The sequence below is a fragment of the Dama dama genome, chromosome 30 (genome assembly GCF_033118175.1).
Source record: "Dama dama isolate Ldn47 chromosome 30, ASM3311817v1, whole genome shotgun sequence".
NCBI lineage: Eukaryota > Metazoa > Chordata > Mammalia > Artiodactyla > Cervidae > Dama > Dama dama.
In genome coordinates this window covers 73,751,605-73,777,042 of record NC_083710.1, presented here as the reverse complement: position 1 = coordinate 73,777,042, position 25,438 = coordinate 73,751,605, and the positions used below count along the sequence as shown (strand labels likewise).

Genomic DNA, 25,438 nt, shown 5'->3' with positions numbered 1-25,438 from the left:
ACAAGCTGCCACAATATTAGACAATATATTCAACCCAACCCAAGTACTCTTTCCTTCCACACCCCAGATAACCAAATATGGTGGCCAGTTGATTAGAGCTATTTAAATTTTCTCTCTAGGTGATGGGTCTTTGCCATAAATGCAGCCACTGTTTTCTTTAAATAGTAACTGATAGTAAAAAAAAGTCACTGCTGAGGAACCAGCAAAAAGAAAGACACCCAGTTGCTTTCTTCAATTGCATAAGCTTGCTTCATCCTTGTACTCTGAAGGACTACTGGCATCTTGAGGTTTATTTTCAGATCCAAGTGCCTAGCTGCCTCTGGAAACTTAGCTTAATTTTTATCATCTTAATGACACATCTACAGCTGGTTATAATTTTTATTTTTTTTGCACATTTTTACAAAAATAAGCACAACAATGATCAGTCATGGAGAAGTACATAAAACTAAATGATGCTTAACTGCCTTTCTCTAGCCAACTCTTTCCATTTGGCAGTGCCTGAATGATGAAGCCATATCCATATTCTGTCTGAAAAGGTTTGGTTATCAACTAGCAATGTCTGCCATGCTCATCACTAGGGAAGGGTTAGCATGTGTGTCACATATATCCAGACCATGACTCCTCAAGTCTGCTGTTTTAAGGGGTTCTCATGCCAGATTCCCAGGGACTTTGTTCACGTGAAGGTATTTAGTAAGATGTGCAGTCATGGCTAAGACTATTGGATATTAGTTGAGTAAGATTTTGACGTTTTCTGAACATAAATGGCAGAGTCTGGAGAAAAATGCATATAGTCACACTGGGTGTCCTTAACCCTTCTCCTTCTGAGACAGTGCAGCTGTGACTAAAAACACGGTTTTGGGAATAAGACAGAGTTGTGTCTGACACTCAGCTCACCACTGAACAGTGAGTGTTCTTAGTCCCTCAGTCTCAGGGTCCTTATGAGGATTTCTTGAGTGAGTGCTTATAAAGTACTTGTTGGCCATTTCCAAAGGCATAGAGGCTTGAATGTGAGGGAATTAAGAACACAGTAACAACTAGCAGGTCTCAGGAAGCGTGAATGATGACCTGCAACAAGAAAGTCAGCCCTGGGTCTTTGCATGCAGTTCCCCCTGCCAGGGAAGATCAGCAGTCCTTGTGGGGTGCGTCCCAAGTATCCCCAACGTTGTGGAAAACACAGCTGTCAGTCATGTAAATAGTAAGATGACACGCGTCTGTGACTGTGGACTGACACCATGGCTGTGACCTAGTCTTCTTCAGGATAGTGAGCTCAGTTCTGGGAAAAGAAGATGTAACATTGGGCAAGAAAAGACCAGAGCCTTCACATTCTCTTTTCCCTGTACTAGTTAATTTTCTTTGCAGATCCTCTGTTTCACTCATCCTGGCTTCCTGCTTAGCCCTAGTGGGATTTTAAACAAGCAGGATGATTTTTCACAGGTCAGCATTCCCTATGGCCCACTGTAACTTTTGGGTATGAGGTGAGGGTGATGGGGTATTTGGCTTCCCTGGTGTTCAAGGCTGAGGTGACACCTGGTTTCTAAAGTCAACCCTACCCTCCATCCCTGCTGGAGAGAATCAACTGCACTTTGATCTCCTGATGAGGGAAGCAGGTGAGGGAGGCCACACTGACGAGTTCATTTCAGGACTCTCCCTGGGAGAGAGGCACGTCTACTTCCTCCTCAGAAGCTTTGTCTGTGATGGATAGTGTTGATGTCACAACATTTGCTCTGGGAATGAAAGTGTGGTTCTGGTGAGTGTTCAACACTCTCTGAAACTGGGTTCTCTGCATCAATACACTGAGCCCCGGAATTCACCTGCATCATCCCTGTGAGTACCATGTGTCCAGATGGACTGATTTTCTAGGGTCTGGTTGGAACACCTGCTGAGGGTTCAGAAAAGGCCTGAACAGAGCTCCCAGCCCTTCTTATCTGGACCAGGAGCTTAGTCTGTGTTCATGTTGCTGTCTTTAAAGTATAAAGTTAAAGGAAGCTAAAATAAATAAAAGTTGAGGGTCACTCAATAGAATGTAGAGAGAGAACAGTGTGGATGCTGAAGTAAGACCACAGACATGCCCTTGGACAGTCAAAAGCACCAGCAAATCACTTTAGGCTCTTTGCCTGAGTTAGATTCAAGGGGAAATGTTAGATCAAGTCCTGGTTCAAAGAAGGTTTTTTCTTTTAAAGAATATTACAGCTGAGGGCTTCTAACAGTTAGGGTTCCTGGTCACGTGTCCCAGTCAGGAAGTAGCCCCAGGGCTGAGTGGATGGTCAGCTGGCCCCCAGCCCAGGCTGTCCTTCCCCAGCCCAGGGCTTCCCAACCCCTCTGAGCCCCAGTGTCTCACAGGAGGAAGCCTGTTCCTTCCTTGCTGGTAGAACCAGTGACACTAAGCGGAAGAAGAGGTTCTGTGTCTTTGCCGGTCTGTACCCCAGCCCACCTCCGACACACACCTGCAGTGCCTGTGTGCCTATCAGTAGTGGCTGAACCGTCACCCACACAGGCATTCAGGTGCTGGACTAAGGAGTGAGGACTTGAAAATAATTTGGAGATATGCCCTTGATTCTTTTTCCCCATCATTTTATAAAGTCTCTGAAGCCTCCTATTATGATGTTCACTTCCCCTAAATATCCAGGTTTTACTAACAGGTCTTCTCTAGGAGATGCACAGGTAACAAAGTGACGTCAGTATTTCCTGCTGATAAAACACAAGTTATCTATCACTCATCCCGGACAGAAGTCACAGGCTCACTATCTGCCCCTGACAACAGCAGGTTACAGCCTTGTCCATGGTGGGAATGAGAACATAAGGGGTCCTTACTGCCCAGCAGCCTGCAGCCCACCTGTTCCCTGATGTGCAGGAGCCTGACCCTGGTACTCATGGTCAGTTGTGCTCTTAGAGAAGATGGAGGGAAATGGATGACCAGTGATATGACACCAGACCCCAAACCTACATGAAATCATTCAAGACAATAGCCTCTAAGGCCACTGTCCGATTCTAAAAGGGTGATATGAGTGTCACAGCCACAGTGACCTCCAAACACCAGGATAGGTATCCAGCAGGCAGATATAAAAACATCCATCAGGTTCCCAGAGCAGAAGTCAAGACTGTTCAAAGACCCCTTGTCTGCCAGGTCCTGTGGGCACAAGGGTGGTGCAGAACCAGGTACTCCATGACCCACACAGAGGCTCCTGGTGCAGATGCAGGGACAGCCCCAGGATGGGGCAGACGGCAGACTGTCCGCTCTCCTTTCTCGTCTCCCCCTGTCCTGTGTCTGGCTCGGGTCCAGGGTGGGGGATGTACTGACTCTATCCCAGCCCTTAGACTAATCATCTAAGGTGGAGACAAAACACAGGTAGCTCATCAGAATTCAGGGTAGTGTGTACTCTCACAGAGAATTAAATTTTAAAATTCCACTGACTCAAACATTTGTGAACAGTAATTTCCACCCAGAGGGATGTCAGGGAAGAATAAGGAGGGAGGCCTTATTTGAGGAGAACCTACTGAATGAGTTAGCAAAGAATTTCATTATCTAAATCTAGCTCCAGTTTGAATGTGGTCCAATATGGTTTCAAAACATATCTTTGATTTCCAGGTTGTTAAAGTGAAGCTTGCTTTAAGCAAGAGTTTGAGGGTTCTCGTAGAGAAACCTCTTAAGAAATGATGTCATTTTTCCTCCCCCAGGCAGCCCGCCAGGAAGCCCCAGGTGTGCCGTTTGGCAGGATGTGTGATCACAGAGCCTGGGAGGCAGTGGGTTTTCTTGCATCCAGCCTCCCTGACTTTCTCTGTTATGTGTCTTCCCCAGCTCGGAGCCCGGTGTTTTCCCACTTAGCATCTTCTCTCCAAGGACTCTGGAGCATCCGGGTGTACAAAGCTGAACAGAGGTTTCAGGAAGTGTTTGATGCACACCAGGATTTGCACTCAGGTCTGTACGTTTCTGGAGATGATTTCTAAGGATGGGATGTGCTGCCTTCTGAGGCTGACTCCCTCTCGGGTGGCCTGGCTGGCCAGCATCTCTCTCTGTGCCTCCCCTCATCCCCCTCTGCACACCTGCCTCCCCCACCCCTTCCTCTCAGCATCCTCTCTGTGCTCCTCTATTCCCCTGTCACACCCCTACTTTTCTCCCCCTTATGGCCTTGTATTGTCCAATTGTCACCACGTCCTATGGTTTTGTCCCTTTAGGACAGGAGTCAATGAACATTTTTTTGCAGAGAGCCAGATAGTAAACATGGTAGACTTTGTGTGCTGTGCTGTCTCTGTTGCAGCTACTCACCTTTCATGTTGTAGCACGAAGACAGACAAAGGGACTATATCAGCAAATGGCCCTAGCTGTGTTCCAACAAAACTTTATTTTCAGAACCACATGGTGGATTATTCCTGGCCCCCAGACTCTAGTTTGCCAACTTTCTTTTCAGAGCATGCAGAGTGGCAGGCGTGATTAAGGCAAATCATTTCCTGATTTGTTGCTCACTTGATACAAAGAAATTATTTTTGTGGGTGTCAGTGAAATATTTTCCCTAGGTGGTGATTTCAGAATATGCTCTAGGTCTGTAAAATCCTGCCTCATTTTTAAACTCTTTATTGCATTTTTCAAGATAAGGTATCATTTTGAAAGCCATGTGCAGATCCTTTTACCTGATGGTCATTTTAGATACTGGCTCCCTGGAGAAGGAAATGGCAACCCACTCCAGTATCCTTGCCTGGAGAATCCCATGGACAGAGGAGCCTGGCAGGCTACAGTCCATGAGGTCGCAAAGAGTCGGTCACGACTGAGTGACTAAGCACACGTAAGATTAAACACTGTGCAGGGCCCTGTAGTAAGTGCTGAAGATGCTGGAAACAGGGTGAACTGTGCTGTCTGCTGTCAGAGAACTGGGAAATGTAGACCATATGAGAGGATGATCTTCATATCGAGCCCTAGTACTACAGGAAACACACCAATGAGACCATTTTTCCATCTTCTTTATGACTATAATATTTCTGTTTATAACCTGTGGGTTGAAATTTTCAGTGCATGCTTTCCACAAAGCCCCTGGAGTGATTCCTATGTGTCCTATACATTGTCTGGTATCAGAACGTAGCTTTCTGGATCTTCGGGCTCCTTGGTTGTGTAACTTTGCTGTCCTACCTTGTGTAAAAACCTTGTGTAGCTTAACTAAGAGAAGTGTACTCCCTCGCTCAAAGCAGCTAACATGATATTTCTACTTGTTTATTGTGGTTCACAAATCCAGAGTCTTGGTTCTTGCTTTTGACCACATTTCAATGGTTCGCCGTACGTCTGGATGTCATCTGTGCCGTCTTTTTCATTGTCATTTGTTTTGGGTCCCTGATGCTGGCAAAAAGTAAGTACAGATGTGAATAACTGTTTGTGGTATGGTTATAATTTATACCTGCATTAAGTTGTTAAATTGAACTCTTGCTACTTTGTCTGACATCATATACCCTTTGTTTCTAATGAGTAGTATTAAAATGTTTGCAGCATTTCATTCCACAGTGTGATCAAGGAGGGGAGTTATTTGGGTCTTGATGAGACCTTTTATCCCTTTATCTTTCTTTGAATGAGTTGAGGTTTATGCATCTGTAGCAGGCAGACTTCTGAACATTCTGGGTAGTGTTCTGTAGTTGGGGAAGAGAGAACCAAGTATGCAATTAAGTTTTTTCTCCAGTTTAGGGCTTTAGGTTTTAGCTCTAGGTCTACTCAGATCTCTTGGTTGTAGGTGCCTGGTACACTGGAGTGGGAAGATACTCTGTAGGATAGAACACTATCCTCACGACTATGTGGGTACCAGATGAGCAGATGTTGGTGTGAGTGGCATGAATTCACCATCTGTAATTGCTCCATAGTAACAAAACTGAATCACAGTTTTTAATAATGGAAAAATGAAAGTAGTATTTAGATTTGAAAGCAGAGTCTCTTGGAAACCTTGTTTTTTGTGATTTATTCCTATAGCTGTGCTTTCCTTTGAAAGTGTTGGATAATAGTTCTCAAAACCATATGACCAAAGTTTGAATGATGCCATTATTTCTCACCTGTATGATGCTGTCAAGTGTGCCTCAATCCTCTTGGGATTAATGAACCAATAGTCTTTATGAATTCACAAATAGTGAGGGACAGGGAAGCCTGGTATGCTGCAGTCCATGGGGTCGCAAAGAAATGGACACGACTTAGAGACTGAACAACCACATGAATTTATAATGAGGTTTTTTGTTTGTTTGCTTTTTTCCCATTGTATCATGGTCTCAATCAACACATATTAAAAGTGCAAGTAATATACTACCGTTATATGCAAGGGATTCAAATATTATAAAGGAATCTTTCTGGTAAAAGGACAGAAAGAGCCGGGTTTGGAGTTAAGAATGGGACTGAGTTGTCTCTTCAACAAGTTGTATTGTGAAAGTTGGACAGCTATATGTAAATCAATGAAGTTTGAACACACCTTCACACCCTTCACAAAAATAAACTCAAAATGGCTTAAAGACTTAAACATAACACATGACAGCATAATACTCCTGGAAGAGAACATATGCAAAACAAACAGTCTCTGACATAAATTGTACCAGTGTTTTCTTAGATCTGTCTCCCAAGGTGATAGAAATAAAAGCAAGAAAAGCAAATAGGATCTAATCAAACTTACAAGCTTTTGTACAACAAAGGAAACCATAAACAAAACAAAAAGACAACCTGCAGACTAGGAGAAAATATTTGCAAATGACATGACCTACAGTGCTTAATTTCGAAAATGTGCAAACAGCTCATATAACTCAGTAACTATCAAGCTAATTAAAAAATGGACAGAAGACTTAAATAGACATTTCTCCAAAGAAGACATACAGATAACCAAGAGGCATGTGAAAAGATGCTTATCATTGCTAACTATTAGAAAGATGCAAAGCAAAATTACAAAGAGGTACCACTCCATACCAGTCAGAATGCCCATCATTGAAAAGATTACAAATAGTAAAAACTGAAGAGAATGTGGAGGGAAGGGAACCCTCCCACTCTGTTGGTGGGAATGTAAACTGGTACAGTCACTATGGAAAACAGTATGGAGGTTTCTCAAAACACTAAAAATAGAGTTGTCATATGACCCAGCAGTTCCACTCCTGGGCATATATCAGAAGAAAACTATAATTCAAAAAGATATATCCATCCCTATGTTTACAGCAGCACTATTCACAATAGCCATGCCATGGAAACTATCTAAATATTCATGAGTAGATGAACGGATAGAGTAAGATGTGGTATTTATATACAATGGAATACTGCTCAGCTATTAACAAGAATGAAATAATGCATTTTCAGCAGCATTGGATGGACCTAGAGATTATCATACTATGTGAAGTAAGTCAGATAGAGAAAGACATATGATACTATTTACATGTGGAATCTAAAATATGACATAATTGAACTTATCTATGAAACAGAACAGACTCACAGACACAGAAAACAGACTTCTGGTTGCCAAGAGTGAGGTGAGATGGGGGAGAGATGGACTTTGGAACTTGGGATTAGTAGATGCAATCTACTATATATGTAGAATGGATAAGCAACAAGGCCCTACTATATAGCACAGGGAACTATATTCAATATCTTCTGATAAACCATAATGGAAAAATATATGAAAATGAATGTACATATAACTGAATCATTTTGCTATACAGCAAAAATGAATGCAACATTGTAACTTAACTATACTTCAATAAAATAAGTTTTTTAAAAAAGATTGGGACTGACTTTATTTCCCTTTCTCTTCCTCATTTAGCTTTGAATCCAGGGCAGTTTGGCCTAGTGCTTTCTCTTGCCCTCACATTCACGTGGATATTCCAGTGGTGCGTCAGACAAAGTGCTGAAGTTGAGAAAATGGTGATGTTTATCTTGATGTTCTTAGCCTTTTCTAGTCTCCTTGTTATTAAATGGCATAAAAGCAGTTCTTATGTAAAATATTAGACTTGTTATTTTTACATTGTGGGTAATAGTTTTTTAGATTCTTCCTCCATCTGTTAAAAATGAATATAAAATAAAATATAGACATATTTTTTTCTCAGTCTTATGTGTACCATGTCAACAGGTTTTATATTTATCACAAGATGTCTTCAAAAATAATAAATGTCTCTGTACCAGAGAGGCCCTGAAATCCTGGGAAGGGTATAAGTTAATTTCTTAAGGACTAGTTTATTTTTGTTCCTTAATGGGTAATTCCTCATTTTTGGTAAAAGTAGAATTTAAAATTTTAAAGTTGGTTGTTTAATTAATTGGTATTTCTGCACCCACCTCCATGTTAGCATTTATTTTTGTATGTACTGAACGCCTGAATTTGATGGTGTCGCTTCTTTTGGGTAGGATAAACTCCCTCTCAGAATGTGCTATCAGAAGTATCAAGTTATGGTTGTTAAGGAGGCCTTAGTGTGTAAATTATGTCCTGTCTTGAATATTTGCACCTTCATCTAAAGGGAGGAAAACAGTAAAAATAAAATCATTCCACTTCTAGCTCCTGATAGAGTAGAAAGTTTGACTAATTATTAAAATGAGGTTTGATGATCTTTCAGGTCTGCTCATCCGTAACACACAGCCCTTCTGAAGCCACGGTTTATGTACCGATGTCCATAAATATTCTTTTCTTTGACAAAATTCTCTTGTTTTTTTATTCAGGTATGAAAAGTGAATCAATAAAATCTTACCATTCATCTTTCTAATTCTTTTAGTTTTAATACCATGTTGAAGGAAGTAGCCATAAGCAAGTGTTACAAGAAAATAGCGTATTATCAAAGTCCTCCTTAGATTCCCACTTCTGTCCTTGGAGAATGATAAGACCTGGGATATTCTTAACCATGTAAAAGCAGATATCAAGATAAAAAAGCAAAACATCTCATTTACAGTCTCTGAACATGCATAAACCAGACTTTCCATTCCTAACCCACGTGATATCATATGTCTTTCAGATGGTGTCAGCAGAAAGGGTGGTTGAATATATGGAGCTTGAGAAAGAAGCACCCTGGGAATACGAGTATCGTCCGCCACTGGACTGGCCCCATGAAGGAGAGCTTGCCTTTGAGGACGTGAACTTCAGGCATACCTTAGATGGGCCTCTGGTATTGAAGGATCTGACAGAATGCACTGAACCAAAAGAAAAGGTTTGTTTACACCATTTGCCTCTTTAAAATCCAGCTAAAGATTTAGCAACATCTGCTGTTGGCTTCCTTGTCGGTGTATCAGGGAGACTCTGTTTCTCTGTGGATATGGATTAGATAAGTGACATTGTTGGGAGTCTTTCCTGGAAACTAACCATGGACTGGGGATCTCAGCATTTCCTTCCCCATGTCGTGAGCTGTTCAAGGTGGTTAGTAGATTCTGGGCTCCTGAGCTGAACTTAACCTGACCTGGGATACTATATGTCAGGGGTCTGCAACCTCTGGGATCTAATACCTGATGATCTGAAGTGGATTTGAGATAATAATAATAGAAATAAACTGCACAATAAATGTAATGTGCTTGAATCATCCCAAAACCATCCCCTCCCACCCTCCTACCTCCAGTCTGTAGAAAAATCATCTTCCACAAAACAGGTCTCTGGTGCCAAAAAGACTGGGGACCACTGTGTATATGATACCTGATTACTCTTGCCGACTCTTGGAAGTCAGTCCTAGATCCCTGTTCCTCACCCTCAAATATCTCCTTCCTACCCATCTTTATTCTTTGTATTTCTGAAATCTTCTCATCCTCTGTTATACCCTTCAGTTACAGCCTCCTCCTCTGTCCTTTGGTCTTTTCTGTAGACTTGTCCTCCACTCACCCACACTGAGCTGTCATCCCCCTGACCTCCCACCCACAAGCTGCTTCTTTCTTTAGCACAGGTCTGGTCCTTACTGGCCTAGGCAAACTGCTTCTGGAACCCCAGTGCAATCCTAGGTCCACTCCAAATAGGGATGGTATGGCTAGCTCGGGGCCATCAGAGAAGAGTCTAGAATCATGACTCAGAGGTGAGGAACCAGAGTCCCCAGCTGGAGGTAGGGCCCAGAGATACACTCAAAGTTGCTGAAAGCAAATTGAATGGAGCAGGGGAAGATCCATGTTGGAGACAGCAGAGAGATCCTGCCAATGTCCATGTCTTTTGGTGATGTTCCTCTACACTCAGTTGAGGCCCTTGCCTGGGACCAGGGCAGAGTTTTTAAAAAGACAATGAACTAGAACAGACAAGGTGATAGGAAGTTCCACCTACCTCTCCTGCCTTGAGTCCTAACGTACACATACCCCCTGTACTCAGGTCACGTATAGATCCCCTCAAAGCACTGAATCCTCCCACTTCCAGGGTGCATGCTTACCCTATACCTCAGAGACCCTTCCCTTCTGTCATCTGGATAGTGGATATCTCCTCAGTTTCTCAGTCAACTTTAATGCATCTGCCTCTTTAAGCCCCTCTATGCTTCCACAGAATCTTATGTAATCTTTTAAGATAGCATGTATGGTACATTTGTGTTCATAGCTGTTCATAGATGCCAAAATTGGAAGCAACTGAAATGTTCATGTTGAAAGTGAGTGGATAAACAAAATGTATGATATCCTTAAAATGAAATATTATTCATCCTTAAAAGAGGAAGAAGACTCTGACCCATGGATGAACCCTGAGGACATCATGATATATGAAACAAGCCATATGTGAATACTGTATGATTCTACTTATATGAGGTTCCTACAGCAGTCAAATTCATGAAGACAGAAAGTAGGATGGTGGTCTCCAGGGATGGGGGAGGAGCAATGGGGAGTTGTAGTTTAATGGGTATAAAATTTCAGTTTTTAAAGGCAAAAAATATTCTGGAAGTTGGCTACAAAACAATGTGAATGTGCTTAACACTAAATCATCCACTTAAAATGGTTAAGCTGGTAAATTTTATGTTATGTAAAATTTACCACATTTAAATAAAGGTAGCATCTATGGCATGCTTTATAATTTTGGGTCTGTATCTCAAAGAACTCTGAGGCTTCTTAGGATCAGGGAGCATCTTGTTGTCATCTTTGTTCCTCAGAAAGTGGCATTCTGCAGGGCACACAGAGGGTGCTGGGGGACTTAACACAGGTGTGAGCAACCAGTAACCAAAACACACACACAAGACAACTTGTAAACAACTGATTACCTAGAATGTTAAATATTTAAATAACCACTCTATAACTCTCCACCACAGACCTATCTAGTGGACTATAACCATTATTTAATGACTGATACTCTTGAGACATGAAAGAATAAATAATCAACTCAATGTCCAAATGATCCCCAGCGAGCAGCTTCAGTTAGTCACAAGGCAAAAGCCAGCTCCCAATTATTTCCAGTTCCCTTGTAGGTCAGAAAAGAAGTGAGGCCTGCACTCTAAGTGAGGTTAATGGAAAGACATTAATCTCAGCTCTTGATAAAATCCTGTCCCTGATAGCACTGTAGGCTTGTCAGTGTTTGTCAGTAGACAATGTGTCTGTCAGATTTCCCATTGTACAAAATTCTGTTAATTTGTACTAATCCTAAATTTCCTCAGAAGCCAAAAATATGAATTATCATTATATGAAACTCTGTAGTACAACTTAGGAACATAGCAGACTTGTATTCTTCCATCTTAAATTTCCCAAATCATAGGATTACCTAAGATTCTAAAATGTTTGAGAGAAAATTAAATTTGCCCAGTTTTAATAACTATGATAACGTGACTTTTGATCTGTGTCTTGGTCCACTCAGCGTCACCATTAGTTTCTTTTTTTTTTTTTTTTTTTTACCATTAATTTCATTTCTGTGTTGGGAGATTACACCTGGGTAGTGTGTTCATGAAGCCATTTCACTTCACAGTTGTTAACCCCCAGTTTGCTGCTGCTGCTGCTAAATTGCTTCAGTCATGTCCCCATAGACGGCAGCCTGCCAGGCTCCCCCATCCCTGGGATTCTCCAGGCAAGAACACTGGAGTGGGTTGCCATTTCCTTCTCCAATGCATGAAAGTGAAAAGTGAAAGGTCGCTCAGTCATGTCTGACTCTTAGCGACCCTATGGACTGCAGCCTACCAGGCTACTCCGTCCATGGGATTTTCCAGGCAAGAGTACCGGAGTGGGTTGCCATTGCCTTCTCCAAACCCCGTTTACACTCCTGCTTACTTGTCCCAGCCCCCATCACTCCAGGACACTGCTTTGGTGTAGAATTTGATTGGGAGAGGTAGCTGTCGGGGGTTGGGGGAAAGAGGGATGTGGGAGTGAGCCAGCCCAGCAGAAGTGGGGCTTTATTCTCTTTCCATTATGTCCTCTGTTGTTCTGATTCCTGGAAGTTAGAGTCAATATGAAAGTGTAGTAGGTACTATGCAGGTTTCTAAATCATCATGAAATAGTGAGTAAAAATAAAGAACCAATATAAGGTAAATGAGGCTTCCCTGGTGGCTCAGGTGTAAGAATCTTCCTGCATTGCAGGAGAGCCAGGTTCAATCCCTGGGTTGGGCAGATACCCTGGAGAAGGGAATGGTAATCCAGTCCAGTATTCTTGCCTGGAGAATTCCATAGACAGAGGAGTCTGATGGGCTACAGCCCATGAGGTCACAAAGAGTTGGACACGGCTGAGAGACAAACACTTTCTTTCAATTTCATAGGTAAATAGTACCCTAGGTTTCCTGGTTAGATTCTGAACATGGGGTGTATTTTTCATTTAGAAGATTTTGTGGTTGATTTGATCATTTTGGAGAGTCCTGGGCCATTTTAAAGCATTTTCCAGCTCTGGAGGTAGATTGAGTTTGGTTGTTTTTTGTTTGTTTCTTTGCTGAGAGCTATTTCCTAGATAATTTATTTTTACAGACACTTATTAGACTTTGCTCTAATGTGCCAAATATTATTTTCCTACCTTTTATCTTTGTTTACATATTATTTTCTCAGCAGCTCTTCTCCTCACTCCTAGACTGCCACCTTACATAGGTGGTTTCCTAATTCCTTGTGACTTGGACTGTGGTACAAGCCAGCACCTGCATCTCCTGGAGCTTCTTAGAAATGCAGAGTCTCAGGCTCACCCAGACCTCTTGACTCAGCATTGCATTTGAACAAGACCTCCCAGTAAAGTCCTTTCTTTTCCATGGGCAGTTTTTGATGAGTGATCACCTGTGATTTCCAAGAAATGTCCTTTGACAATTTGAAGTGGAGCTAATGAATCATCTAAACCCCTGTTGTGACTGAGCATGAAGCTCTAGAAAGCTCTGTGGCACTTACCTACAGATTTCCTTTTCTGTTCTGGAGATTACACTTTTACATTGTAATTTAATACCATGTGATTCGACTGCATTTATTTGCATCTTTTCCTTGAGTCTGTCTTCATCACGGGCAGTTTCCATCCTGCTGACTGTCCTTCCCCACACCAACCCCTACAGGGACTGGAGGGATTTCCCACGGCTCAGCCCTGTCGGGACCTGAAGTCAGAGACAGCCTCACACAGCAGCATATGTGTGCCTCTTTCACCACCTGATGGTATCAGAAATGAGTCTTGCTGCCCCAAGCAGGGCCCAAGGTTTGTTTGGCCTGTTCCCCAGGCACTGTGTACCCCACTTAACTGCAGGTTTCTCTCCAAGCCCAACTATGGGTGCTGTTTGTTCCTGCTGACAGCTGGCCCACTTGACCTCAGGTACCATCTTTATTCAGTGATATCAGATCTTATCCCACCCACCACATTATAGGCACCCATATTGACATTATACTTTAACTCTCTGGCCTTAGGATCCCTATATTAGGCCTGCAACTACACCTCTACTCACTTTCTCTCATTTAGTTAGACAGAAGGACATGATAAGGCTTCAGGCCATCCAGTTGATAAGGAGACCATAGCAGATGGAAAAGGGTCTGACAGACGTGGATTTGAGTCCTACGCTGTAACTAATGGGCTCTGTTATTTCAGGCAGATTAATTCACCTTATAAGCCTCAATCTTTTCTTTTGCAAAATGGAGGTGATAGGACGTTACCTCTAGGGTAGTTGTATACCTTAAAGAAGATAAAAACCTGTGTAACAGCCAGCACGGAGACCAGCACACAGTGAACGCTTAGACAAAGATAGTTGTCATTTTCATAGGGTGTAAAATGACCTTAACCACTTACACTGTGTAAAATTTTGTATGTTCTGTGAAAATGAAGGGTTGGCCATTTGCAATTATATTTATAGCCGTAGGATCTACTGTATCTGTCTCTCTATTCAGGTTTTCATATACCTAGAGAATATAATAATAGATCTTTCATACGTTTCTCTACCCTCAGTTAAAAATTTCAGCCCCCTGTGAAAACCTCTTTTACAAAGGACACCACAGATGATACAAATAATATGAAAGAAAATCCAATACAGATCCTGTTGACAATGCACACAGTTTGATTTTGATAGACAAGAAAATGACTCTATTAGCTTTGTAAGATAGAAGGTGGTCATGATTTTTTTTTTAAGGTGGTCATGATTTTTATAGAAGTTTAGAAAAAGATATAGGTTTGGAAGAAGTCTACATGAGGAGACAAGTAGAGCATTTTCAAAGAATTAGCCATGTGAGACAGACTTCGTGATGTGTGTTTAGGGTTTCAGCAGGTGGAAATGCATGTGGAAGTCCTTCTGGGAGATGAAATCAGCTTAAACAAAGGCATGCTGCTCTGATTCAGTGAATGAAGAACTAGGCACCTTCAGTGCATTCGGGGAAATGAACTCCCAGGTGTATAAGATATTTTCATGTTCAGCCCTCAAAACTACTGAATGACCCCAAGGAAGCTGACTTGTGAAGATGAAGGATGGAGAGCTTAGTGGGGATGGTTTTGTAGAAGAGATGTCCCGGGGTAGAGTGACAGGCACAGAGCTGGCCTTCGGGTATTTAATCTGAGAAGTGAGTGCACATGGACCCAAGTCGGCAGATGTGGGAGGCAGGGAGACAGGAGCTGCTGTGCCTCCAACAAGATGTCCTGGGAAAGTGATTTCCCTTTTTTGAAACAAACTGATGCTGATTGAAACGAAGCTATAAGACCCAGGTTTGTGATGTGCTGGGAAATGAGTGGGAGCAGAAATTGGTATGGTACTTCTGGAGGGTAATTTGGCAGTAATGAAGAATATCCTTTAAAAATGTCTGTACTTGTTTCTCAGCAATTTCACATCTAAGAATTTATCTTAAGGGAATAAGGAAGATTGCTTGTAAAGATTTCACTTCAAGGATATTTAACACACAGTTATATATAATAGCAAAATATTAGAGACTGCCTAAATGTCCACCAAGAGGGGTTTGATAAATAAATGATCATAAGTACTATAATATTACATGGCCATTAAAATAAGTATTTTTTATGAAATACCTATTGAAAACAGATTGTAGTAGTGTGTTCATATTAATACCATTTTGTTTAAACGAGCTTGTATCTTTAACACACACACATATAAAGCCAGAAAAAAAGATACATCAACATCTTAGGGATGATTTTAATAGAGTCTGTGGTGATGACAGATGAAAAGCATGTATTTGCTTTTCAGATTCATTTGCACTGATTATGATTAAGAAAAAGGTTTGCTTTGTTTTTTTAAAACCTGATATAGTCTGTCACTAAGGTGATGACTTTGGGCCTTAAAATGAGAAAGTGAGCCATGAAACATTGCAGAAGTAGAGTCTTCAGGACTTGGCACTATGCTGGACTCAGGAAAGTAAGGTGGGCACTTGAGCCTGGGAAAGAAGTAATGAGAGTAAAGTGGGGGAGTCAGAGGAAGGGGCTTTTTGTGTGGGGCATTGGGTATTGAGTTTGATGTACGAAAAAAGACACAGCTACAAATGTCTTGACAAGTTGGTGCATTTGTCAGACCAGATTTGGCCTATTTGGAAAAACCAAAGGGGCAGCTGCAAAGCAGCTAAAATAAGACTATCTTCAAGTGTCTTTGGTATTAGGAATGTAAAACTACTGATATTGGTAATACTCTCCATGAGCAATTGGTAAAAGTCTTTGGTGACCTGGGAAAGACTTTCAGACTATAGTTTAGCTGACTGAATGGTAGAAATAGCTAAAGCTGGGTATTATTTGAGTTACTTCTTTCTCATTCTCCTCACTGGAGTTTGGAGCTCACAGACATTCTCATAGACATAGTCCTTGTCTGTGTTCTGATGTGTTTTGATCTACACATGAGAACACCCAGAAATACAGGCATACCTGGTTTTACTGTGCTTCACAGATAGTGCATTTTTTTTTTTTTTTTTGGCAAATTGAACATTTGTGGCAACTCTGAGTCAAGCACATCCATCAGCACCATTTTTCCTATAGCATTTGCTCATTTTATATCTCTTTGTTGCATTTTGGTAATTCTCAATATGTCAAACTTTTTCATAATTATTATGTTTTTTATGACTTGTGATCAGTGATCTTTGATGTTACTACTACAAGTTTTTTTGAAAGCTCAGATAATGGTTAGCATTTTTTAGAAATAAAGTATTTTTTAATTAAGATATGTACACTGTTCTTTTAAGACATAATGCAATTGCACATATAACAGATTATAATGTTGCATAAGCATGATTTTTATATGCATGGGGAAACCAAAAATGTCATGTGAGTTGCTTTATTGTGATACTTAGTTAATTGCAGTCATCTAGAATTGAACCTGCAATATTGCCCAGGTCAGCCTTGTACCCAAACACATGAGCTGTGTATACATGTACTAAAGCCTGCCTACATGCAGAAAATGGCCCATCTGTATTATATAAATTAGAACTTATTATAAAGTAGAAGGTGGCTTCAAAGATAAATCAACTAAAGCTACTTTTCTTACATGTAATCTCTATAAACTCTTTTTTGAACTACAATTATTGATTTTACAGATTAAGCTTTGGAAACTTGGAAATATTCAAATGAGAAAGTATGTAAAGTTCATAGCATATAATCAGTGCTCAGAAAGGTTTAGCTCTTCTCTGCTTAAAGCTGTGACTTTTAAAAAATTTATTGACTGAATTAATTTATAAATGATTGAAATTATGTCTCATACCCCTCATCAACTCCATAGTCCTAAATAGAGATGAAATCATCATTGGGGTAGCTCCCATCAGAGAATTTCCAGTTGGATAAGCTCATTGGTTAGGGGAAAAATGCTATTTTCTACATACGTGTTTAAATCCACACAGCTAAAAGTTAGCTAAAAGTTAGTTTTTACAGTACAGTTTCATTCCTGACCAGCATTTTACTTACATTATACTGATTCTTTGATCTTACTGTTAAATGCTTAAATTTTCTCTGCTTTGGTTTTAATAACTAGACTGACACTTCACATGTATCTTTCCCAAGGTACAATTATAACTATTAACTGGTTAGTAAAATATCTTTTGAATAGCTCAGATGAAAGGTCCCATATAAATAGCAAATGTTGTTTGTGTTGTTGTTGACTCATCACGTGTATTTTGCCTATTGGCTACTGTCTTTTGGAACACTGAGACCTGCGGTTTACAATTTTAAGATGTTTCCTATCTAGATAGAGCATAATTAAGATATTTAACATCAGGAAGTGATTTAATTTCTCTAAAAAGAATAATTCCCCTTAAATAATAAATCCCTGAAAAAATGATTGCTTGTTCATGTATAACTCTTCTGACTTGACTTATTGACATCTCTGTAAAATTACCACATTATTCTCAGACTTCTTATGGATCTCTTAGGAGACTGCTGTCTTTTCATTGCTAGTAGATATTAATAGATTCTGTTTTTTTAACTCTTTCTGGGGACTTTCTGGGGGTTTCAACTAAGGCACTTTGTCAATATCTGATACTTTTGGTTCTCACAGTGTTGTGGGTGCTTCTGGTATCTAGTGGGTAGAATCCATGGTTATTGCTAAAACTCCTATGATATATAGGACAGGCTCCCAACCTCTCAACAATGAATAATATGGCCCACAACATCTACAGTGCCATGGTTTAAATATTAATAGACTACTCTTTATGTAGAACTTTTAAAGTTCATCTTCAACAACCAAGGTTTCTCCCAGTTTTGTTTTATATTGTTAATTCTTAAACCTCCTGGATCTCTTTACAGACGGGCATTGTGGGAAGAACCGGAGCTGGAAAAAGTTCCCTCGTCGCTGCGCTTTTTAGATTATCAGAACCCAGAGGTGGCATTTGGATTGATAATATCTCAATAACCAGTATTGGACTTCACCATTTAAGGAAGAAAATGTCAGTTGTACCTCAGGTATGCATGTCAGAGCATTGTCACATGTTCTTTTTATAAGGCACCTTCATTAACTTGCTTTTAATTTGATTAATTTTTTTCAAAGTACAAGAAAGATTTGATCCTTTCCCCTCCAAGAGAGCATATTTTTAGCAGCAGATGTTTTCAATAGATACCAGGGTTTGTTTGTTCTTTTGTTTGTGTGCATGTGATTTAATAACTTACCAAGATATATTTCTGGACTCAGACTTCTTAGGTGTTACAGTTTTATCTGCTGATAACCATGTAATATGGAGACCAAAATGATAAATGGTTGGTTTAGCATTGAAGAGGTTCCTATATGGAAACATGAATTTTAAGTATCTTAAAGATGAAATTTTGCTGTGGGAAATAAAGATGATTATCTCCCTGGAGTGTTTCTGTGAAACTGTGAGGCTTTGAGAATTACAAGGTATATAGACTTTTTGGGGAAACTTTTAGAATTTAACCCTTAAATGATTTTAACCAGGGAGGCAGTACAGAATAGTAAGAAAAAGCACAAGCTATGAATCCCATCACTGTGCACCTCAGTTTTTAAGTTTTAATTATACCCATCTCAGGAATAACCCAATGAGACTAGTTAGCAGAAATAAATGGATGTGTCTGTAAAGTTCTTTCATATCCTTGGATAAAAGGATCTAGAAATCTGTGTTGTGTTATTTTTAATGTTTCTTAATACTTAAAGGGCTTCCTTGGTGGCTCACGGGGTTAAAGCATCTGCCTGCAATGTGGGAGACCTGGGTTCAATTCCTGGGTTGGGAAGATCCCCTGGAGAAGGAAATGGCAACCCACCCCAGTATTCTTGCCTGGAAAATCCCATGGACAAAGAAGCCTGGTGGGTTACAATCAATGGGGTCGCAAAGAGTCAGACACAACTGAACGAAGGCTACAGTCCATGGGGTCACAAGAGTTGGACATGACTTAGCGACTAAACCACCACCACCAATAATAAAAGAGTGCTTGTGTACATTAAAAAAACAACAACAACAACTCTATAAATAAGGAAATAACATTAGATGATTCTTGGCTCTGCTGGTAATGTTTGGAAGCACATCTAAGTAAAGACTAAATATCCATTGACATCACACAGAACCTTAATTATTCTACTTTTTATGCATTTGTCTCCAAGTCACAATGTGGGTTGATAAAGAGAGATAATCTGGAAAAACTGGGCAGGATGTAAAGAGTTCCAGGAAATCATTCAAGAGGCAGCCAGGGCTAGAAGGTTTAAGAGTGTAGACCTAGTGTTAACATAACTCACATTTTCATTCCTGCTCTGCCTCATATGACTGTGGGGCCTCGATGAGGTCAGTCACCTTCCATGCTTCAGTATCCTCAACCTTCTACCAGGTCTAGGAGTTACTGACTCAGATTTGTTGTAAAGGTGTAACTGGGTGAAAAAATGTATATGTTCATGCCTGCTTCTGGGAACGTTCAGTCAATAAGAATTATTATTATTCTTAAGGATCTAGACACTAACCTTTTAGGTTTTATTTCTACTTAAGTAAAAACAGTAACACATTCTGGACCAATTGTGTTCTTTAATTTCTGTTTTTGTGGTTCTTGGTGATTTTTTATGCTAATTGCTTATAATATAAAAATTATTTGCATAAATTTAAAGAGTGAAGCAAAAATAAAAATGTGAGGCTGTCACGGCTAAGCCATGACAGGCAGCCTAGATTAGGAGTGGGCCGGGTTTCCCGGGGTAACATAATTATCAGGCCACCTGGAGCTAGCCAATCAACATGTGCCTAGCAAGAAAAAGGGAACCTATCAGGGGAAAGCTGAAAGCCCACGAAGGATTGGGCCAACAAAAATTGCCTTGCAACTGTGTAACCAATCTGCTTGCACCAACTACTCGCTGTGTAACCAATCCACTTGTGCCAATTACCTGCTGCTTTTTATGACCTAATAAATACCCAAGAGAACTGGGGCTCGGGGCCTTTTCGTCCTCACACCCTTGGTGAGGGCGGGAGGCCCTGGCTTGAGTCAGTAATAAATTCCCCTATTGCAAGTTGCATTGTTGCGAGGAGTCTTCTTTCCCGACCGGGGACTCGGACTACGGGCAGAACAAAAAACACAGTAGGAGTTTGGGGGGAAAACAATACAGATATCTAGTGTTTTCTACCAAGAACTAGAAGAATGAATATCGCCTTGTTTATCCTTTCATTTCTGGCTCCCCTCCCACCAGGTTTTTCCTGACCACCATCCTATTCCCCAACTCTTATTTTCCAGGTCCCCAACAAAAACCTCTGGCATTTTCCTCAGCTCTCTCCACATCCTCCACTATTTTCTTCCTCTCCTTGAGGACAGACACTGTATCTCCCATTTCTTTTGCTTTAGTGATTATTATGGTCCCTAACAAGGGATGCTAATACTTAGTTACACAAGTATTACTAATGATTTTCAACATCAGATGGTAAAGAGTCTGCCTGCAATGCAGGAGACCCAGATTCGATCCCTTGTGACCTGCCTTCCAGAAGAAATTTAAATGGCTGACATGAGATTATGTACAAGATTCTCTCCTGAAACTCAGAAAGATATATATTTCCAGAGTAATTTATTATGTGGCTCCTCCCAAAGCAGATGAATGGTGGTGGTGGTGGTGGGGGGTCTATTTAAATTAAAATAATTTTAATTGTGACAAAGATCACAATGGGTTTCAGGTTATCTTGACCTCGCAGTTAATAATGATGTTCTGTGAGGCAGGTCATCCTGACGCACAGGTGAGAGAACGTGGGGACCAGCTGGTGCAGGATCCGAGGAGATCTCTCCATGGACAGAGGAGCCGCAGGCCCCAGGAGCTGACATTCTCTTTGAATGTGTGGGGATTTCCATTCACACCTGTGGAGAGAGTCCCCACTCAGTCTGTTTTACCAATGCAGAAAATATCCCAGTTCATTCTTCAGTGCCAATGTGAAAAAATTTAATCTCACTTTGGGATATAAACCTTAATTAATCATTCTGTTGATATTTTCCAGTATTACTTTAGGGTTGACAATTAATCTATCCAGTTCTCTTGATGTAAAATTCCTCAAATAATTATATCCTCATTTTTTGTTTGAGCAGATATTATCAGGAAGGCATTTTTTAAAAGTCAAATCTTTCTCTTTTTTCTTCAATTTCTTCTTAAGACAATGTGGCACTTTCTTTCATTTTTGGTCAAACATTTAGAAGATATTTTGGAGCACACTTTGGACAGTGGGAGATTAAAGATACTGTTTTGTAAAAAAGCATTTGAAACCTTAATAATGATTATAGTGAATTTTTCTTTTTTGTATTTTAATTCTGCAAGCCTTCAAGCAAAATGAAAATATGTTAATGTGATAACATTCACTGTTTTGGGGCATTTAGGAAGCTGTTTTATTCACTGGAACCATGAGGAAAAATCTGGATCCCTTTGATGAGTATACAAATGAGGACTTGTGGGATGCCTTGGAAGAGGTAATTTATTAAATGTAATTAACTTGTTAGCATCAGTATATATGTGTGTACATTTACAGCATTGAACGTAATTAAGGGGAACTTATTTAACTGACTTTGTTTACTTCCTAGGAAAACATTAATGACGTGGGCACATGTGTAAATTAAAATGTGCAAAAACCACCACAATATTGTAAAGTAATTAGCCTCCAACTAATAAAAATTTTAAAAAAGAGAGAAAAAAAATGTGTATGTTAATGGTGATGAAAACCAATAAGATAATGCCTTAACACTTTCTTTTTAGCATTTTCCCTAGAACACAGGGGGCTTCCCAGGTGGCCCAGTGGTAAAGAATCTACCTGCCAATGCAGGAGATGCAGATTCAGTCCTTGGGTCAGGAAGATCCCATGGAGTAGGAAATGGCAACCCACTCCAGTATTCTTACCTGGAGAATCCCATGAAAGGGGAGTCTGGTGGGCCATACTCCATAGGGTCTCAAAGAGTCGGACATGACTGAGGGAGCATATGCACCATAGAACACAAAGTAGCTAGGTATATTATATTGTCCTTAATAGAGCACTAAACTAGAAGTTATAATTATGGTTTCAAGTTCTACTGCATGAGCTAGTGAATTAGTTACCTTAATTACCCTGCAACATTCATTTTATTCCTTGGATCTTAGGGAATATCTACTAAATGGAGACAATAGTAGTTTTGCATTATAAACCAAATGACATCATACCAATAAAATGCTATGAAGTTTCATCAGAAAGTGTTTGTAAAGATAAATTGTATAGTTATTTATAGAAATTATGTCCTTTTAATGCTGCAACATGAATGCGGGTAAGAGACTCTGGAGCTTTTGCTCAGTTTTTATATGGATAGGTTCATTTCTAAAGGATTTTCTGTTATTTTTTTCTCATTTCCATTTGGCCCACTTCTTTGAATTTCCTCACCCTTGTACACAAGCAATGTTTACTGTTAAGTTGCTGTTGACTTGTATATATTTTTTGACTTGTATATTTTGATACAAATTATTTTGCATAATCATCCTACTTTTGCAAATTGATTCTACTGATGGTAGAAATTATATCTAGGCTTCTAAACCATAGACAGACTTCTAATTTCTCATAGGACCTAGCTCAGTCTTTAGATTTTAAAAAGTTGTTACTCAGTTGCTAACTTTTGTCCAACTCTTTGCGACCACACAGATTGTAGCACGCTAGGCTCCACTGTCCTCCATGTCTCCCAGAGTTTGCTCAGATTCATGTCTGTTGAGTTGGTGATGCCATTACTTCTTATCCTCTGTCATCCCCTTCTCCTTTTACCTTCAATCTTTCCCAGAATCAGGGCTTTTCCAATGAGTTGTCTTTTCACATCAAGTGGTCAGAGTAGTGTAGTGAAGCTTCATCTTTAGCAACAATTCTTCCAGTGAATATTCAGGGTTGATTTCCTCTAGTATTGACTGGCTTGATCTCCTTGTTGTCCAAGGGACTTTCAAGAGTCTTCTCCAGCACCACAATTAGAAAGCATCAATTCTTTGGTGCTCAGCCATCTTTATGGTCCAACTCTCACATCCATACATGACTACTGGAAAAACCATAGCTTTGTTGGTAAAGTGATGCCTCTCCTTTTTCAATGTGCTATCTAGATTTGTCATAGCTTTCCTTCCAAGGAGAAAGTGTCTTTGAATTTCATCGCTTCAGTCACCATCCATAGTGTCTGCTTCGGCTTTTTTACTCTTGTACTTGCCATGAAGTGATAGGACCAGATGCCATGATCTTAGTTTTCTGAATGTTGAGATTTAAGCCATCTTTTTCACTCTCCTCTTTCACCCTCATCAAGAGGCTCATTAGTTTCTCTTAACTTTCTGCCATGATAGTGGTATCATCTGGGTATTAAGGTTATTGATATTTTTGCCAAAAATCTTGATTCTAGCTTATGATTCAACCAGCCCAGCATTTTGCACAATGTACTCTGTGTGTAAGGTAAATAAGAAGAGTGACAATATACAGCCTTGTTGTACTCCTTTCCTAATACTGAACTAGTCAGTTGTTTTATGTAAGGTTCTGTTGCTTCTTGTCTTGCATACAGGTTTTTCAGGAGACAGGTGAGGTGGTTCTGTACTACCATCTCTCTAAGAATTTTCCATAGTTTATTGCAGCACTTAATAAATGTGTATTAAATATCTGATTTATCTATTCATTTCAGAGAAGTGTGGCTTATTTCTTTAAAAACATATTTCAAGTACAAAGTCAAGTCACTGTCCATGTCCATGTTGTTGTTTGAATTCATGTTTGTTATTTAACGTCATTCTTCCAGAGATAACTCTGAAATCTATAATATATAGATGAGCTTCGACTGTGAGCAAGTAGATTTGGAAGCCTGACAATTTCTTGCCAGTATTTCTGGTCTCTGAAGGATATCAACATTGAGTCTTTATACACCCACTTTGCTTTTCAGAAACTGTAAGGATTTTATTTTCCTAAATTGGGACAATTGCTTCACTTTCTCCTACTTGATAAGCAGTGGACCTCTGATTTCATTTAAGTTTGTGAGTCTTTCTACAGTTAAATTCTAGAATAGAAATGAGGAGTGTGGTTAATAGTCAAATATAAAGAAAAATAGGATGACCCACTGGTCTTGAAACCACAGGACGTATTTAATGGTGAAATTGTGATATCTTAAAAAAAAAAATGAAAGTACTGTTAAACTATTTTTCTGTTTGTTTTCCAGCTTGAGATCTCTCTTCACAGATTCTCAAGTACTAAAGTCACTCTAGAATTTTAGGACACATTGTTCCGTGGAAAGAGAGTGTTAATTAGGAAACAAATCCTATCAAACGCTATCTTAGAACTTGGCCCAAATGTAATTCCTCTGTTCCGTTCAATTCAGTTCAGGTCGCTCAGTCTTTGCAACCCCATGAACTCAGCATGCCAGGCTTCCCCATCCATCACCAAATCCTGGAGCCTACTCAAACTGAAGTCCATTGCCTCAGTGATGCCATCCAATCATCCCATCCTCTGTCTTCCACTTCCCCCACCTTCATTTTTTCCCAGCATCAGGGTCTTTTGAAATGAGTTGGTTCTTTGCATCAGGTGGCCAAAGTATTGGAGTTTCAGCTTCAGCATCAGTCCTTCCAATGACTATTTAGGACTGATTTCCTTTAGGATGGACTGGTTGGATCTCCTTGCAGTCCAAGGGACTCTCAAGAGTCTTCTCCAACACTGCAGTTCAAAAGTATCAGTTCTTCAGTGCTCAGATTTCTTTATCATCCATCTCTCACATGCATCCATGACTACTGGAAAAACCATAGCTTTGACTATATGGACCTTTGTTGGCAAAGTAATATCTCTGCTTTTTAGTATGATGTCTAAGTTTGTGATAGCTTTTCTTCCAAGGAGCAAGCGTCTTTTAATTTCATGACTGCAGTCATGATCTGCAGTGATTTTTGGAGCCCCAGGAAATAAAGTCTCTCACTGTTTCCATTGTTTCCCCATCTATTGGCCATGAAGTAATGGGACCAGATGCCATGATCTTTGTTTTTTGAATGTTGAATTTTAAGCTAGCTTTTCCCCTCTCCTCTTTCAGTTTCATCAAAATTCTCTTTAATTCTTCGTTTTCTGTCATAGGGTGGTGTCATCTGCATATCTGAGGTTATTGATATTTCTCCCAGCAATCTTAATTCCAGCCTGCGCTTCATCCAGCCTGGCATTTTGCATGATATATTCTGCATATAAGTTAAATAAACAGGGTGACAATATGCAGCCTTTACTTACTCCCATCCCAATTTGGAATGAGTCTGTGGTTCCATGTCTGATTCTGTTGCTTCT

The 25,438-nt window shown here is 40.1% G+C and overlaps 1 protein-coding gene across 3 annotated transcripts in view; it reads left to right on the top strand.

Moving 5' to 3' along the window:
* LOC133049146 (ATP-binding cassette sub-family C member 4-like) overlaps positions 1 to 25,438 on the top strand; it is a 150,071-nt gene that overhangs the window by 105,223 nt on the left and 19,410 nt on the right. For all 3 annotated transcript variants that reach the window (XM_061133055.1, XM_061133054.1, XM_061133053.1), the window contains 6 exons: positions 3,797 to 3,916; positions 5,223 to 5,333; positions 7,755 to 7,855; positions 8,932 to 9,123; positions 18,009 to 18,164; positions 21,537 to 21,626. In XM_061133055.1, the coding sequence (XP_060989038.1) occupies positions 3,797 to 3,916; positions 5,223 to 5,333; positions 7,755 to 7,855; positions 8,932 to 9,123; positions 18,009 to 18,164; positions 21,537 to 21,626 (770 nt within the window). The remainder of the gene's footprint in view (positions 1 to 3,796; positions 3,917 to 5,222; positions 5,334 to 7,754; positions 7,856 to 8,931; positions 9,124 to 18,008; positions 18,165 to 21,536; positions 21,627 to 25,438) is intronic.